At 39.8% G+C, this 19,482-nt stretch overlaps 1 protein-coding gene across 1 annotated transcript in view; it reads left to right on the top strand.

Moving 5' to 3' along the window:
• Nucleotides 1-19,482, top strand: part of LOC145980375 (5-oxoprolinase) — a 160,703-nt gene that overhangs the window by 98,042 nt on the left and 43,179 nt on the right. Inside the window, exon 20 of the mRNA XM_083113439.1 lies at nt 6,429-6,526. Within this exon, the coding sequence (XP_082969565.1) occupies nt 6,429-6,526 (98 nt within the window). The remainder of the gene's footprint in view (nt 1-6,428; nt 6,527-19,482) is intronic.

Genomic DNA, 19,482 nt, shown 5'->3' with positions numbered 1-19,482 from the left:
TGTGCAACATAGCCGTGCAAGTTTATATATTCAACGATTTTAGGAGTGCACTGGCTACGTAGTTCGTAAAACATACGCACTTTGATATAATCAGGCTTTCACACGGACAAAACAGTGAGATGTGACAATGTTTTACATGCTTACTTACGTGTACTTACTTGTGCACCTTTTTAAGGTTTTTCTATTTATTTGAAGAGTCTATATCGAGTGACAATATAAACAAACATTGTGAATTCCGCTCTATCTTGCAAAGACGCTCCAGCCCAGTCGTTGGCCTCGCGAGTGACACAGAGTAGACACCGTTTGGCGAGGCATCACAGACTCTTGACTAGGAGCAGGTGGATGAGCAATTCTACATAATAAACATTACGTACGCGCACATGTGATATATTAAGAGTTTTTTCGCTTAACGACACGAACTTTTGTGATTTCTAGTTTTATAATAGTATATATTATTGTTTTTACATCGTATAAACATACGAATTTGTTAGTATTAAGGGTATTATTTATTATAAAGTTTAGGGAATGAAACTTTTCTTTCCTTCGGGATACGGCAAACAACAGACAGTTATGGTGGATTTCTTCTGTATATTTGGTTTTTTAAGAAAATATATGGAATTGGCGAACCTGAGTCATGTCTAGCTTTGCGATTTGACTTTTAAATTTTCAAAGGAGAAAATTTTCCTAGGCGGCGCGAACGTATCAATCCATAGGATTGTATGTTTATTTTATTAAAGTCTCTCTGAACGCTTCATGTTGACCAGGGCATTCACTTGTTTTTCTCAGCTGTCTCAAGCCTCTTAGGCATGTTTACAATGCATTGTGTTGTGCCATGCAAATCTCCTGAGCATTCAGGAAGCAGGTAATACTTCTGGGTTTGGTGTCAGCGGTTTGCATGGTAGCAATTATAATAAACACAATTCGGCGATTCGGCATCGAGGAAGAGCTCGATGGCCAGGGAATATAGAGGTGAGACAAGCTGGGAAGGGACTGACTTTGGAGATTGAGTGGAGAGAGAGAAGGTGGTCAGCAAGTCAGTAGGTGAGGAGTAGAACAACGCCCTGGCCAACAAATAGGAGAGAAGCTTACAGAGGACTTCGCGATTTTCATTCAGCTAAAGACTTCACATAGACAGGTAATTATCCTACACCCAGCCATGATACAGGTTCAACGGTTCACAAAATCCAACGAGTTAGCATTGTCTTTTCAGTAGTTTAATTCCTTTGTGTAATTTGTACCTTTCGCATGCCAAGCATTAACTCGTCATGCCAATGACGAGTGGTCTCATCAAGAGGATGAATGATGAGTAGTTTACATCACCCCATAAATTAACTGGTTCAGATCCCTTCATTCTATAGAATGATACGAATTCTAGAGCATTCAAGTGAATCTTCGTGTGGTTTGTTTTCGGTGTTGTCTAATCATCTGTGATAGAAAAAGGCTTGCAGTGACACGAAACTATCAGAAATATCCAGGCAACAGTGAAGGTAAACCACATGAAGATTGATGTGAATGTTGCAGAAGGAATTCTTAACAGATGTGATTTTTCAGAGTTTAGAATATCATAGTTTTTTTTTGTTTTTTTCAAAATGAGAAATCCAGTGGTCCAGTACAACCTAATATTACATTTTATTAATGCGTAACATACAACTTGTTCGAACACATAATTCAGTTATAAACAGTCCGACAATTAAGTAATGAGACTATTTTATGTTTTCCCACATGTGCATTCTTTCTGTGAAGTAACGTGTTCTTGTACTGTGGTCCATACTCTACAACCTGAGAACACCTCATGAACTTGTGATGGGCTTGCGAGGGCTCTGGAAAAGTATCAGCTGTATTGGTGATTATATTCCAAACAATACTTTCGATACTGGTATCGAAATTTATTTTAAGCTGGACCTATAGTTTGAAGTGGGATCTGAACCACTATGTGCCTCAACCAGATATCGAACCTGGAACCCCTTCAGTGATTGATTAATTTGATTTGTTTAACTTTGCTATTCTGTTACTTTTGCAGGAATAAACAAACATTTGTTGAATTCCATTGTTGTGAAGGACGAAACAGAACATTTTCCCTATGATCCTCCTCCTATGAAACTAGAAATCGCACAATGGAAGTTGCTAAATTTATCAAGAGTAGGATGACCAGACACATACATTCAAAAAGGAGGACACCGCAAAAAATTGCATCACATTTTTCATTACCATTAATTTCATAAATATATAAAATGTGCTTCTTCCAACATATATCAACAATCTATTCCAGCCCTGGATCCCTATTTTTGCAAAACAATACTGTTCCTTTTTATAGTATTCTTTCTCCTTTGTATAGACTAGTGCAAATGTAGGTTGGAATTGATTTTCTGCGAGGTGAGATACCCAACTGAAATGCGCCCCTACCAAGTGTAACTTTTGGATCCGCCACTGTTTTCCAGTTCTGGGATTCGAACCAGGGACGTTTTGCATCATAGCATTGTGTGCTAACCACTCTGCCATGGAGGTTTGCACTTTGGTGTTTCATAAATGTAAATATTATTAATAATCAAACTTCTCATTACGCGTTTCTGTGTCGTGTACGTATGACTCGAAAATGAACTGCAGTCTGTGCGTTGAAGGCTCATTTGAGCAAGATGGTAGTGGTTGAGCTCCCAGGTGCTCAGTGAGCATTGCTAGAATACTTATCGTGCCTCAAGTGATAAGCTTTACATGTAAAATAACACCTGGTTGATCGTTATGAGTGGAAGCGTTTTACCAAAAAGGAGGACATTTACCGATTCTTAAAAAAATCTGCCCGGATGCCGGACAGGCACCTAAAAAGGAGGACATGTCCAGATAAAGGAGGACATCTGGTCACCCTAATGAAGGGGCAAGGAAATACAGTTCCTAAAATCAAAGGTGAAGACAATGTTGTGTTTTTCTCAAGAGCAAAGGAATTTATTAATCATATATTTGTTCTAGAGGCTGAAACTGTAATTGGTTGTTACTATCATAGTGCTCTGAATGATTATGAAAGAGAACTGACCATGTTGACCTCAGTACCCTGAACTGATCAATTGGTTCCTGCTCCATGATAATGCACGGTGTCAGCGAGCAGTGGTTGTCTAGGCATTCTTAGTCCAAGACAAGTGAGTGTGTTGAATCATCCTCTCTACTTGCCAGATTTATCTCCCTCTGCTGCTGAAATTCAGCACTTTTGATGAACACAGGGATGTCCAACATGTTGTGACATTCAATCTTCAAGTCACACCATATGAAGGCTTGCAGATGGCATTTAAATCGTTGGCCAACTATGCCAATTGCTGTATTGATGCAGGGGGATGTACTTTGAGTAATATACAGGCAATGTTCAAATATTTTGTTTCCTTCTCATTTGATAATGACTGTCTCATGACATAATTGTCGGACTGTGTATATTGCTGATAACTTTACCAAGGTAGTATTTCTGCTCACAACACTATCAGTGGTACCTCAACCTACAGTGTGTCTCACTCGCTCTTGGCCACTGATTTTTGCTTTTAAAAATCAAACTATTGGTCATAATGCAATGAAACTTGCTACATACATACCTTGATGCATGAGAAGGATGGTGACGTCATTCGAGATGATGCCACAGTCTCTCTATTCCTTGCATGGGCATTCGCATGCGTCTTGGCGATTCTGCCGTTAAATGCCAATTGTAAGGACGTGTGGTTTTAGTCTTATTTCTTGGCCCTGCTGTTGTTACGCACCTAATAGTCATTCATGTTCGTTCGGATTCGGTTGAAAGTTCATGCTTACAATTAGTGGTTCGTGATTATAGTACAGTAACAAAGCAGTACAGTGAGTCTGTACTCAGTGGAACAGCGTGTGTTTATCGTTCGCACGTACTGGAAAAAGGAAAGGACTATCGCAACAAGCCACGGACTATCATGGAACTGCAAGACAGCATTCAGCGGGAAATTGGCGCTCTGACTCCTGATCTGTTGGGGACTACCTTCTGTAACATGGAGAGGCGTACGCAGGCATGCATTGATGCTAATGGCGACCACTTCCAACACTTCCTGTGATGTCACCACACCAAGGTATATCCGTATCAAATTTCATTACATTATGACTATGGCCGAGGACTTTATGTCGTATAAAACTGAAAAATATGTATGTAATTATGTCATAAATTGGAAAATATGTCATGAAAAATTACAAATATGTCAGAAAAATGCAGAAATATTCCCAGTAAAGTAAAAAATGTGCACAACAGTACTCTTGAATTTCTCCCATACCCGACAGAGTAGAGTAGGGGCTGTAATGTACCTAATGTAATTTTTACTTTTGACTGATTTTTGTGAAAAGCGAAAAAGGCAAAGAAATGAGTGAAACTTCTTTACTTCCCGTGCAACAATGAGAGAGAACATTTTTCCTCAATAATGTTTGCATGGCTATCAATTGTCGGAGGGATAAAAAAGTGGGGTATTATATTGTTCTGTACTAAGAAAATTCCTCCGTAATTTCCATATCCTGCCATCGACAATATGAACTATCCGTTATGCTAAAGCTACGAAGAAAAAAATTATGAAATAACCGATGATGTGCGAGAGAATTACGAAATTATACAGAAATATGCCTTATTACAACAAAATTGAAGAAATATGTTGTAAAAATGCGAAATTGGTGAAATATGTCAAAATATGCTTTGCCAAGTTTGTCTATTTCGGCTGATTTTCGTCATATGTAAAGATCTCACCCCAATAATAGATCCGAAGCCAATTGAAAAATATGTTATAACATAAAGTACCGGGCTCTAATTATGACCAATAGTTTGATTTTTATAAGTGAAAATCATGGGACGAGAGCGAGTGAAACACCATGTACTTTTACTGTTCTTGGTTTGTGGCCATCGTGTTGAGCTCTTGTACCATGCAGAGTGTAGGAGGCGACCCTTACGAAGACACCCAAATGTGTGTCCTGTCCAAGTGTGTTTCTGATTGTCCCTTCATGCTTTTGATCGTATCATCATTCTTCCTCATCTTTGCAATTATCCAAAACTGGCAGAAAAGCGAAGTGAAATAAATCAAATCAATTTTCTACCATGCCCTCAAATCTTTTCCTTGGGTCTACCCTTCAACCCTTGGGCTTTCTTCCTCCCAGTGATGAACATCTGCAGAATTTTTTTCAGGAATGGACAAGGAGGGCATGTTTTTCCCAATCGGTGCTGTCCCCTTAAAAACACAGTTTGAAGTTATCACATTGCTGGAACAACCTGGTGTCATTCTTACTTGTAGCTACTATAGAGTTTAATGCAGATTATTACTAGAGGCACATATTTTTGGAAAATAAAAAAGCAAAATTTCAGAACAAAAAGAGAGTCGATTTCGGGTTCAAAAGCGGTAAATAAAATACAATTTCGGTGTTATAGCGGTGAATAATCACATCAAAAGTGCTATATAAAGTGCATTCTGGTTTTAAAATTGTGAATATAATCCTAAATTTGATTTTAAAACTGCAGTTATTACACAAAAAAAACTTAACCCTTCTAATAGCACATTTATGTCGTTACCAGAGTATTAAGTTTATTCCTGTGTAAAGTGGTCCATTTTTGCTTCTCAAATATTTACAGCAGAATTAATCAATTTTCCGTGAATTTCATAACTCACAGGATACTTCAGACATCAGAAAGTGTCGCGTCGGTATATAAATGGTAAATTTCGTGTTTAAGAGTATATTTCGCATTTTGCAGTTCATTTCGCATTATTTCGTGACAAAACAGGGTAGAAAAATGCGCCTCAAACCTTTCAGAAACATGAAAAATGAATATTACAGCGTGTTATTTCATATTTCGTGTTTTCATCAAAAATGAAATTTGCATGCCTCTAATTATTACTGTGACTGAAAATAAATTATATGTGCGAAATACATAGTTTTAGGCTGACATTCTTTTCCCAGGAGGGTTGGGGGAGGCATGGTTTCCCCCTTGCCACTCCTTTCAGACACCTATGTTTCCAGTGTTGCTTCAAACAGTAAAGTAAAGTGCTCTCCTGTGCTTTGCACCATGCCATGAAGGCATGTAGGGTGTGTGGAGTTAGGGCCCCACACTTTCTTGATCGCAGCTGAAGGTGGGAGTGATGTGATGAGCACCATGCCCCTGGCTGCCTTTACTCTACAGAGTTTCCTTCAGGTACTCACTTTATATGATGCTGGGTGGGCACCGGAGCTGCTTGAACAGGTGAAAAATATCTCTGTTCTCCCCCGGAACCCGGAACTCTTGCATGGTAGCGTTGCTTCAAGCAGCTCTTTTTACTTCCGTTACTCTCTCTCTGTTGTCAGTGAAAGGCCAGTTCATTTGTCATTGATGAATTTATTTTATTCACCTATCTTTTAATGGCTTACTCAATACTATAATTTTAATTCTGTTGTGGTTATTTTCATCTTCCCTGTTTATTTTATTTCAGGTGGCCTCCCAGGACAAAAGGGATTAAATTTACTTCTCAAAGCTGATGGAAGACTGATAAATCTAGGAGGAAAGACTGGAGTGGATGTGGGACCAAATGTAAGTACTTAGCCCTTATTTTATGTTTTTCGTAGTTAAAATTGAGATTATATCATGATTTCTTGGACACCTTTATGTATACCATTCTATCGATACTAAAGCTAATGCAGTCAGCTCAGAAGCTGGTAACATTGTTTGATGGAGTTGCAGTCTGTGAAGGTAAGAAATGACTGCTAGAAATGGATATATTAACGTAAACAAACATCCCAGTCCATCGAAGAGAAATTAGAGATAAGTTGTGTATTTACTTACTTATCCGGCACTACAGTTCTGGATGAACCTTGGCCTCCCCAATTACAGCTCTCCATTCTTGTGTATCCTTTACAGCATTTCTCCAGTTTCTAACTTCTAGGGTTTTCAGATCACACTCCACTTCATCTAGCCAGCAGTTTCGTGATCTACCTCTTTTTCTTCTCCCTTCCATCTTGGCTCGGTGAAAATAGCTCTTGGTATCCTTCCTTCCTGCATCCTCTCAACATGTCCAATCCATCTTAATTGATTTGATGTTACAAATTTCACAATATCTTCCTTTTCTAATATATTGTCTATTTCCATTTTATTGTGTATTCTCCAGATATTTCCATCTTTGATAGGTCCATAAATTCTTCGTATTATTTTTCGAATACACGTAGTTTGTTGGCATCTTCGGCTCTAATATTCCAACTTGTCTTATTAGTGTTTTATATACGAGGGTGTACCCAAAAGAAACAGGATTTTTTTTAAAAAGCCATTTTTTTTACTTTTTTAATTATTTTTATTTTATATAATACATTTGTCCAATCTGTGATTCCATTCTGGGAAACATTTTTTAAACTCATCTGTTGTGATGGCTGACAGCTCCTTCCTCGTTTTTTTCTTCACCTCTTCTACGTTGTCAAATCGCTGTCTATTCATGTCCCTCTTCATTCAGGGAAACAAAAAAAGTCTCGCAGGGCGAGGCCAGGTGAGTAAGGGGCATGGGGCAATAGAGTCATGCTGTTTTTTACCAAAAACTTGTGCTCGGAGCTCTTCTTTCAAAGCACTGCATGTTTCCATTCTACACTCTTTTTGCTGGTCACTCAGATTCTGAGGCACATATTTTGCAGCGACCCTTCTCATTCCCAAATCTTCCGTTAAAATTCGCTGAACCGAGCTCCAATATAGTCCAGATAACTTCCCCAGCTCTTCAATGGTCCGTCGTCGGTCTTTGAGCACAAGTTCACGAATTTTATCGACATTTTCGTCCATTCTGGAAGTTGACGGACGTCCAGAACGGGGTTCGTCATCACTCGACATGTCACCTTTCTTGAAGAGAGAAAACCACTCGTACACTTGAGTTTTCCCCATAGCGCTGTCCTTGTAAGCTGTGTTCAACATCACAACCATTTCTGCGGCATTTTTCCCGAGCAGGAAACAAAATTTCACAGTCGCACGCTGTTCTCTTACATCGGCCATCACAAAAAATGAGGTGCGAGCGAAACTGCTTTTGCGAAAAAAATCACCGTGACCCGAGACAACCTTCCCCGGCAAAGCCACTGGGTGCACTGAACTCAAACGAGTTGCTTAATGTTTGTCTGACGGGAAAAAATTCGTACTACAGAAGATCCGCCCAGCACAGCGTTATTCCGGTTTCTTTTGGGTACACCCTCGTATTTTCATTTTTGTTGATCTTGATATTAAATGTGATTTTAATAGTGTGAGATTTGCAAAGGATGCTCGATTTCCTACCATTATTCTTATTTCTTTCTCTTCACTAACTTTATTATTATTATTAACTGTTGAGCCAAGAAAAACAAAACTTTCAACCTCTTCAAAGTTATACTTGTCAACTTTGAGGTCTTGCATACGATTTCTTCCATTTTTTATTGTCATTTTGAGATATTTTGTTTTACTTCCATTAATTTTCAAACCCATTTTCCTTCCTTCTTGAATCAATTTCGTACAAAGTTATTTTAGGCTATTCACATTTCGTGTTATTAGAACTATGTCATCAGCGTATGCACAGACCTGTTTAGTTTTGTAGACAATATGCTCCCCCTCTTCAAAGGATTCAAAAACTCCGTGCAGAGCTAGATAAGGTGTGTGCTCACCCAAACTTTTAACAAGGCTGTCGCGTTTCAATCGAGGAGTTTCAAGTTTGATTTCTGGTGTGCACATGTCATGTGCGATTCCTCTTTAATAACAGTAAGACCACTTCTGATGGGTCGTTTTTTAAATTGTAGGTATGGCTTACAATTGATATGTTGTTCATTATAATTTGGGCTGGATGAAAGCGTATCGTACCCAAGGTATTGGGTAAGAAGTATAAAGTCTTAGCATAGCAGGTATCAGAGAAAGGAATGCTGAATAAGTAATCAGGCAAAGGTCGGGTGATTGACTTGGAAGGCGTATGTGGCATGAGTGTTGGAATTGTCAGGAGGTGTGATCAGTTGGCGAGAATACGAGAGAGAGTAAGGTCTGCGGATTGTGAGAGAGGAGCAAAGTGGAGAACGATTATTGGACGATGGTGTGTGATAGATTCAATGTCTGACAGGGAGGTCAGACAAGTGATAGTTGAGAGGACAAGTGTAGGAACAATCTTCATATATTTGTAAGGCAAGTAATATCCTTTTCTTAACCAATCCATATCGGTTCAGTCATGAAGAGTATAAAACCCATATCTAATCTAAGCTAATTTCTATCGCCATTCCTTTAAATGTAACCTCTTGCATTTATCACATTTAGGCCAAGCGAGTGATAACCATCTGAGAGATGAATGAGGAATAGCTACATCACCCAATTAAATCTAGAGGTTCTTATTTTGATCCCAAACGCAGCATGGGAGTTGCGTTACGTGGTGGAGACTGCTTAGGGCTTCTCATCCATTTTTTTGCAAATGCGATGCGAAAACACTGCAGTACGTGAAATACTGCGATTTTCATCTATTTCATCCCGAAATATGATGAAAATAATAGAGCCTTCTAGCTTTTCAAATTACGTACGTGCGATATGGCGCCGGAATTTTCACTTGTTAGCGCTTCACGTTGTGTTAATTATCAATTGTTACCAAAGATCAAGAAAAGAAAGCAAAAGGTAGGCCTAGCAATATGCTACGCGGTAAGGCGCAAATAAACAAGAGTAGAGTTTTAACTAGGTTATTCGGTGATTGGCTTGTGAAAAGATGAGAATTAACATTAGGATGTTGCATAAAGGTTGGTTAAATATTTTAAAGATGTGTTCGGTACTGTCGTCACTCTGTTACGTGATTGTTGAACCTAACTTATCAAATTTCTGGGAGAGTAAACAATTGAATTGCTAATAATGTCCTGTCAAAGCCACAGGGGGATGAGAAAAGAAAACAAGCAACTTAGTGCTAATTTTAAGCTAATCAAGCATTTTTCCTGCGCATAGGCTAATCATAGAATCATGGCGCAATCTAGATTTATCCACCCCGACATTCTCGAAACTATCCAGTTTCAAGGTAACATTCACGAGGATGTATTAAAATTCATTGACAAATTTGAAAGTTTAGCTATTCTTAATGAGTGGAATGACTCAAAGAAAAGGCAAATGCTACCGGCATTTTTGGCTGATTCAGCATTGGAATGGTTCAATACTTGGAGTCGAACTCAGGAAGCACAGGATATAGATTTTATAACTTTAAAAACTAAAATTGTGGAAGAATTTACGGAACCGGGGGACACTTTTCAATTAGAAGAACAAATCAGATTACGCTTCCATCAGGAAAATGAACCTGTTTCAAAATATGTGAGAGAAAAACAGTTATTGTTATTAAAATGAGATCCTGGCATGGAAACTAGTGAGCAAATTAAGCAAATAAGTGGGGGTTTACAACCTAACTTTATGAAAGAAGTTTATAACAGGGAATATGATTCAGTGCATGAAATGTTACGAGACCTGAAAAATGTTGAACAATTCAAATATCTTGTGCATAAACGGCAAATTCTAGAAACTGAATGTGAGACAATGAAAGCTCTGTCGTGTTCTGAATCGAGTCGACCATACATGCTGACTCAGCAAGCTATCACGTTGCAGCGCAAGGTCAATGGTCATGTTAACATAAGTTATTCTCAGGCTAATCGGGAGATCGAGGAAAGATTAAATGCACTACAACAAGACCTTGATCAATTACAGTCGAACGCGGGACTCCAATCTCATGAGTCAGATTTAGTTTCGCAATTTCAGAATCTTGAGGCTAAAGTAAATGCACTTGCAGAACATCGGAAAAAACATTCATTTACTGAGTCATCATTCTCATATCCAGTTAGAGAATATGAACATAGAGATAGAAACAATAGGGGAACCTATTATAATAATAGTAACACTAGAGCCCACACACAGTGGCAGAATAGAAATATTTGGCATAACAACCACAATAATAATCTCGACACAAAGTCGCAACGTTCGCGTAGGGGGCGATGGCGCAATGGCAGTAACCCTCGATTTCAGCGTTCGCACTTTTCATCTTCATCGCCGCGCACATTTTTGGAGCAACAACATTGGCGCGAAGATCCAAATAACCATACTAATCAGGATGTAAATGCAAATTACTCTACTTTTCGTAAGAACAGAAGCAATTTTAAACGAGTAAGACCTACATATGACGGGGACCTAGGTGTAGGACCTTCGGGAAAAACTCTAACGGTCTCTACTTTTCCTTCTGAAGATTTGATTTACATCAATGTGAAAGTAGATGGGGGAATTCGACAGTTCATCCTGGATAGTGGAAGTCAAATTTCAGTAACGGGCGATAAGAACATACCAGTCAATGCCAAGCGATTTAATATAAATACTGCGATTAGAGGGGTCACTAATAGTCAACTGACAGTTAAGGAAATTGTGTTGCTACCATTTTCTATACATAACCAAACATTTGTTCATCCATTTAGAATCGTTAAGGATTTTAATCAAGTTACTATATTAGGAAATTATTTCTTGAAGGGACAAAAGGCTAAGTTAGATTTTGAGGAAAATAAGCTTACATTGAATAGATTTGGCACACCTCCTAGAAACCAAATTAAAAATGAGAATAAGAAAGCTTTTGACGTGTCAATCAAAGTTTCCCATTTGTTACATCATGTTTTGCAACCAGAATTTGTAGCTGCTAAAAAGATAAAAGTGAAACCCAGGACACATTTGTGCACTCCATTGAAATTGGCTAATTCATATGACAAAGATAGGACACTCTTGGAACCGGACCTACAGTTTCAAGAGAAAACGGGATTGATGGTTGCCAGAGCAATTATTAATCCGGATTCGAATCTCATTTGGATCACAAATCCTTTAAATTATAATGTTACAATTAAGAAAGGCACTATTATCGGGAAAGCTGAAACATGGGATAGGCCAATCATGAGTAACAATAATGATGAGAATAAGGATGAAATTGGTGAACAGGCACAGGTTTTCTCGACGGAAGAGTCAGGGAACGTCAGTGACGCACGGGCCAGTGATTCATAAACACATCCGCAACACCTTCGTTCTCATTCTTTTCCCATGCAACCTCAAAATTTTTCATAAAGGCACAATTTATTGGCATTTCAGCACGTAATTCATTTGTATATCCCGACTATAAAACTTCATACTCCCGCATAAACATAGTATTTGTTTGGCCGAGAAAGTCTTATTTGCGGAAAGTTGAATATGCTTCATATGTGTCAAACGGGAGTCGATGATGGTCGTAACCTCCCCTTTTTGCCTTGCATTTCTAAGAAAAAGAACCTCAGTGGTAGAAAAGTATGGCAAAATGAATAGTAAAAAATACAAGGTGCATTCAATAAATAACCAGAAACATTTTTTTTACAGAATCTATTATCCGAATGGAATACAACACATGATAATTATTCAACGTAGTCTCCCTCAAGTTCAATGCACCTGCGCCAGCGCTCCACAAGCCTCCCAATTCCCTTTAGCCACTAAGAGCATCTTTAAGTGGGCCAAAAATGTGATAATCTGAAGGTGCCGTGACAATACGGTGAAGAAATGACTCCCCTTCAGCCTCGTACTGTCGCACACATCCATTCGCCTGTCTTTCATTTCTGGTGTCAAATGTTTTGGAACCCACCTCGCACACACTTTCTTGAACATTAGTACGTCATGAACAATATGGTGGGCTGATCCGACACTAACGTTTGATCCAATCTCACTCACCGTAATATGCCTGTTTTCCCGTATCAACCCGTCAACTCGCGCAATGTTGTTCTCCGTGACTGCAGAGACAGAGCGTCCTGAACGTGGCGAATCTTGAACACTTGTTACACCCTGTTTGAACTTCTCTGCCCACTCCTACACTTGTGTTTGACTCAAACAGCTTTCACCATATTGCACTGCCATCCGACGGTGAATTTCGATTGGTTTCAACCCTTCAGCTAACAGAAATCTAATGACACTTCGCTGCTCCAAGTTGGTGCAAACCTGCAAGGGTGCCGCCATCTTGTTTAACTGATTCCCAGCACCCTGTTTGCGAGGCAGGCGTGCCAGGCCCATCTGTTAATAGTTCTAGGACGCCACCACAAAATAACAAACACCAAACATGGTCGTACTTTCAATTTTTTATACAACTTTTCCGGTTATATATTGAATGCACCTATATATACGTAACCCACCCCCTTTTCGAAAATTCTGGGCATGCCACTGGTTTCACATTACTTTTGTGAACCCCCAGGGAAAAAATCCACGAGATGCACCTGGGCATTTGTCATATAAAATCACATTACTAGTCAATGGAATTTGTAACCTATCGACCTTCCAGTTTATTCACCAGGTGCCACCACTGATTGTTAGTGTAAAAATGTTGGGAGGGACCAGTGTGAAATTTTTGCTCATACCGATAAGGTACTATTTTAAAATTTCCATTCACCAATAACCAATATTCTGTCAGTGTAGGCCTCCCCGATGGCACAGTGGTAGCGTCGTCGCCTTGTAATGAAGGGGTCCCGGGTTCGATTCCCGGTGGAGTCACATAGTGGTTCGGATTCCACTTTAAACTGTAGGTCCAGTCTCAATTAGCCTTACTGTGCATAAAGTGGACTTAAAACACCAAATCAATCCAATCTATCAGTGTAATATCAAGTTGTAATTATTCCATAGTGCAACTGGCTTTCAAGTTTGCACTTTTTAAAGTTTTTGCAATGAATAAATTTACTAGTACACTAACTCACAGTTTGCTAGTTGCAGTATGCATAATACCCTTTTAATAATTACTAGAGCTGAGACGATACCTGTGTGAAAGAAAACTCTTACCAAAGTTGTGAAATTCAAAATAGTTCAGAATATTTATAAAATGTAATACTGGAACTGTACTATATAAGTTACTAAAGTTTTGTTTTAAAGTGTTAATCATTTCACGAGATAAGAATTGAATCACAAAAGCCATTCTCTCCACATGGGCGTTAGAAAGGTGTAGGGCACCGGTAGGGTGTCTGTCTACTGTGCAGGAGACCCAGGTTTGATTCCCGAGGTGAGTGATCCAAGATCAAAATTTTTCCCACCTTGTCCCCGCATAAAGCGTTTCTGGGGCACACCCAGCCTAAAATCAATGGGTACAGGGGGGGTAAAGGTGGCTGGAGCATGGTACTGATCACATCACCTCCAAAATGGCCGAGATTGAGAAGGCACATCCCCTAAATGTGCCTTCATGGCAAGATGCTATATGCACGGGGAATTTACCTTACCTTTACCAATTAACGTTATTATCCCACCACCATGATACATAGTCCCAAAATATAGTTCTAAATTCTAAATACATGCCTATGGATTATTTGTCTCCTCTAACGTTTAGTTTTTACTGTCTCTTTTAGTAGGAAAAACTGAGCAATTGCAATGAGAATCCCCGATGGCACAGTGGTAGCATCATTGAGTGACAAGTTTTCAGTGAATAAAGTCCAATCGCCACTTAATTTTGTATCTCTCCGCTGCTATTTCTTTGTAGCAGATTGTAATTGATCTTATGATGTTAGGTCACCATCGACAATCTAGAGGTCTCGTTCAACCCCCAAAACTGAAATGATAAGTTTGCTTGAGTATAATGGCCGGCCCCTGTGGCGGAGTGGTTAGCACACCATGACGCCAGGGGCCCCGGGTTCGAATCCTGGCCTGGGCATGGATGTTCATGAGTGTCCATTCATCAATTTCATCATATCATCACTCATTCCCATCTTCGCAAGTTAGCCAAAAGTGGCACAAAAGGCGAAGTAAAATAAAGCAAATCAAATCAAATAAAGCTTGAGTATATTAGAAGCGGCTCTTGCATTGAATCTTGGCCTGGTGCAGCCAGGGGATGGCCTTTGAGACCGAAGGCGCATCCACCTCAAAGTCCAAAAAAGGAGTGTTGACTACCCTTTAAGTAATTTCCCCAAACAGCATTTTTTTAAATATATATGAATTATATCTAACCTTTTTTTTTTAATGTTTCATAATTTCCCCAAAGAGCATTTTTTTTTAAATATATGTGAATTAAATATACAGGATAGCTCAATAAGTCACTTAACACCCCTGGTACAAGGCCACTGCGGCATGGAACGTGAAAATGGCGATGACCAATCGTTGCCTGGCCAAGGGGGAACCACATTGACGTCACCCGCATGGTCGGCAGCCATCTTGATGTCCGCCATCTTGAATTCAACTTCAGAAATTTAAATGGGAAGGGGGTCGTGCGACATATGGGTGGCCGCGGTGGCTCAGTCGGTAACGCGTCTGACTACCATGCTGAAGGTCCCGGGTTCGATCCCTGGCCGGTTCAAATTCGGGAATTTTTCTAACGATGGAAGCAGCCCCGGCGCCCACCCAGCGTCGAATAACATGGGTACCTGGGGGAAACCCTGGGGGGTGATGCAGATCACATCACTCCCACTCATGACCGGATCAAGAAAGTGTGGGGCGTTACCCCCACACCCCCTATACGCCTTCATGGCATGGTGCTATGCACAGGGGAGCACTTTACCTTTAATCAGTATAGGTAGTACGTAATCACAAAATACAGTTTTTTGTGCAAAATTAGTGCAAAATAGAAAGGAAGTTTGAATATTGCTCAATTTCCCGGATAATTAGAATCCATGAAAGTGTTGCGCAGCATTTCTGCGGACCCCGTGAAAGACCAATATACCGGAAAAGTATCAGCTGGTAACGGTAGATGAATTCCAATCGATACTTTCCAATACCGATATAATCGGTATCGGTTCAGGCCTAGAAATTAGTGATAATATTATGGTCATGTTAGGTCTTACATTGAATAGCTTTCAATTAATATTTCCCAATGACAGCTAATCTTGTTGTGTGGCATAATTAATATCCTGTCCAGATTTTCAAGCCTTAATTGATATTAGGTTAGTGTTAAGCACACAAGAACTTAAGAAAACTCATTTATCTCTGGAGGAACAGCCCATCAATCATGTGATTAACACTTTGTAATTATTGCCTGTAACAATTGGAATCCCTTATTCCGAATAATAGCCCACATAGTTTTGTTATGGGTGTTTGTCCTTGTATCGCCAAAGGCCATGTCTTGTATAAAAACTGTCATGAGATGACAAATTATGTCGGAACAGATACGCATCTTAATAATGTTGATGATCAAGAATAGCATTTTGGACAATAGAAGAAAAGAATTGAAAAATTCCCATTGTGAGTAATATTGGATTGAGGAGAAGCTATCATTAATCAAGACGTAATAGTCCGGAGATCTCTTTCATGCGTAGTTTAACTTAGTTTGTTTTCTTAATAGAGCAGAATGTGAATAGTGTCTACAGCCTATTAAAAGTAGTCCGATCCTGTTTTCTTCCCGTGAAGTTTAATTCAGTTAAGCCTTTCATATTTTTATGATGCGGAATTAATTACACATCAACTGCCTTTTCATTAAGCTGAAGTCTCCGGTGACAAATTTAAAATTAATGACACGGCTATTGTTGGAGTTTTCTGCTTGGATTCTCATTTCCAATACATGTCTCCTCCTTCCCTTCCGTTCCTCAGTCCTGTTTCTTTGTGTGAAATCTTGTAGGAAATGAGGTTAAGAATTTTTCAATCTATCTCTGTCAAACGTAGATGTCTTCGATGTGATCTTGGTTGCTAAGGGAGTCTGTGGTGCTCGTTCGTGTTTTCTGTTTCATCGGAAGATTGTATTTTGGAATTGTGTTTTTGGAATTATTAAGGTTTTATGCTGGTTGATAAATTTTTTATTTCTAATCGGTGTAAATTAAACTAAATCTTTCACGTGGCAAACTGGAGGTGCCGTGTGGGAGACCTTCGTTCGAATCCCGAGGTGGGAATTTTTCTGGATGCCCTTCCAAGGAGCAGCTCAGGGGTTCACCCAGTCTCTAATAAAATTGATACCTTGAAGGTCCAAAACCAAACGCCCAAGCTACCATGGCTTCATCCACTGGCGTATGCAGGGGAGGAACTTAGAGGGGCCACAGCCCCTCCTGAAATTTTGAGAAAAAATTCAAATAAAAACAGTAATGTACTTTAAAGAATTGTAAGTTCAATCTCCTTTTTAAAAAGCCGGCCTCCGTGTCGTAGTGGTTAGCACAGCGCCAGGTTCGAATCTTGGCATGGGTGTTTGTCCCTTCATCAATTTCATCATATCATCACTCATCCTCATCTTAGCGATTAGCCAAAAATGGCAGAAAAGCGATGTAAAATATACCAAATTAATCAATCAATCTCCTTAAAATAACCCCTAATTACCATATTTTTTCGTTGAATGACCTTTAAAACTAAGGTTAAAAACTGTAATTACTATCCCCCTTTACAATTCCAACCCCCTCCGAGAAAGAAAAATCGTCGAAATACCAGAACCGCAGTATTTCATGAAATTTTCACAATATTTTCTTTTTCTGGGGAAGGATTGTATTTTATAGTTTTCGGAAACTCAATTGAAAACTCTGTTCGTTTTAAGGAAAAGAAAAATTCGTTACTGTTGTGAAGGTTTCCAGCTGTGGTTTGACACGCAAAAGGAACTTTGAGAGCCTCCAGGAAGAAGAAGGAGGAAGGGGGATTCCCCCTGCGGGAATTTTTTAAACCCTTTTCCTCATTCACATTCTTAATCCGCTTCCTCTAATTCTGTATCGGGTTTCAAGTTTTCCCAGCGTTCCCTTTTCGATTAAACTGGATACGGCGAGTTAACTTACCCCCGGACCTCTTCAAAGAACCTGATCTGATACCTCACCCTCCAACCCCCTCATCCCACTTCCGTAACCATTGAAGGAGACCAATCTCATAGCTCCAAGCACAGGTTGAGAATCAATGGAAGAAACTTCGAAACTAACAAGGAATCTTTATTAGGATTCACAAAAAAATAAGACGTGGAAAAAGGTTAAAAAAAAGAAGACGACGAAAGATCGCGAGAGAACTTTCAGTCGATGGGACAAGATAATAAGAGATTCCCCTGTTTTATTTATGAGCTGATTATCTTAGCTTCCTTCCTCTCGTACGAGAAGGGTTCGAAAACGAATTGCTTTCGGGGTAGGTGAAGTTTTGACTTGTTTTCCATCTCCCCAAACCCCGTGGTCTCAGTTTCTCGACAGAAGATCAAAGTCGGTCTATTATTGTATCGGTAGTCACCGTGTTGGTTTCGGCTGGACTCGAATTATAAACGGAGAAGTTGACAGCAACATAACTAGACATATATTCTGTTGGGGGGGGGGGGGCTCAGAGTTGATACGTGAATGCTTTCAGCGAGGTCATGCCTGTGTGCGTGTGCAAGGATGTACAGCGTGTTTAAAAAAGAATTACGTATTTCGCATGCATATATTTATTAAACTTTAAGACATACGAAGATGAAACTTGACACACATACTTACGAACCTCTCAAGTTCAGATTACAGATGTTCAATATGTCCTCCAGCAGTGACACGAACAATATCACATCGATACTCAAATTCCTCCCATACTCGGGCAAGCATGTCCTTCGTCACTGATGTTACGGCAGTACGGATCCGGTTCTTCAACTCTTCCAGGTTCTGTGGGAGTGGTGGTACATAAACATTGTCTTTAATGAAACCCCACAGGAAGAAGTCACAGGGTGTCAAATCCGGTGACCGTGGAGCCCAGCTGATACATGCTAAGTTGCCAGCTCCTTGACGACCAATCCAACGGTTCTGTAGTTTCATTCAGATAATCACGCACTTGGCGACTCCAGTGTGGGGGTGCCCCGTCTTGTTGAAAAATGAAGTTGTCTTCGTGCAGCCTCGGAAACAACCAGTTTTGTAACATAGAGAGATACTGCTGACCTTTAACCGTGTTTCCATCAAAGAAGAATGGGCCGTAAACAGATGATCGGGATATCGCGCAAAACACACACTTTGGGCGAATCTCGTACATGTTCAATGAATGCATGTGGGTTCTGTAGGCCCCAAATGCTAACATTATGTTTGTTTACCTGACCACTGACATGAAACGCAGCTTCATCACTAAACACGATGCGTTGTGCGAAAGTGTTGTCATTGTCAATAGCATCAAGAATCTCGTTACAAAATGCCACACGTTTGCATTTGTCATCAGGACGCAGAGCTTGTAACAGCTGTACCTTGTACGGCTTCATAACCAGCCGACGTCTCAAAACACGCCAAATTGTTGTTGTAGGAAGTTGTAACTCCCGACTGGCACGACGAGTTGATTTTGAAGGGCTACGTTGGAAAGCAGTTTGAATTCGTGCAACATTTTCTTCAGGAACACGAGGGCGGCCAGGACTCTTTCCTTTACATAACACATCCTGTATCTAGAAACTGTCGATACCATCTGCGAATGTTCCACCCATTCGGAGGATCAATTTGGTACCTCAACCTGAAACGTCTTTGCACTGTAATCACGGAATTGCACTTCGCAAACTCGAGAACACAAAATTATTTCTGCTGCGGAGTAGCCATTTCAAACAACTGACGGTTACCAAGCAAAACAGAACACAACTGACATCTAGCGGCTATTATATAAACTAGACTATGTATTCGTTTCTCTAATAGCCGAGCCGGGGCGCAGCGATCGAT

Source organism: Lepisma saccharinum, chromosome 27 (genome assembly GCF_977018435.1).
Source record: "Lepisma saccharinum chromosome 27, izLepSacc3.1, whole genome shotgun sequence".
In the NCBI taxonomy this organism is placed as follows: domain Eukaryota; kingdom Metazoa; phylum Arthropoda; class Insecta; order Zygentoma; family Lepismatidae; genus Lepisma; species Lepisma saccharinum.
This window is presented reverse-complemented; position numbering and strand designations above follow the sequence as displayed.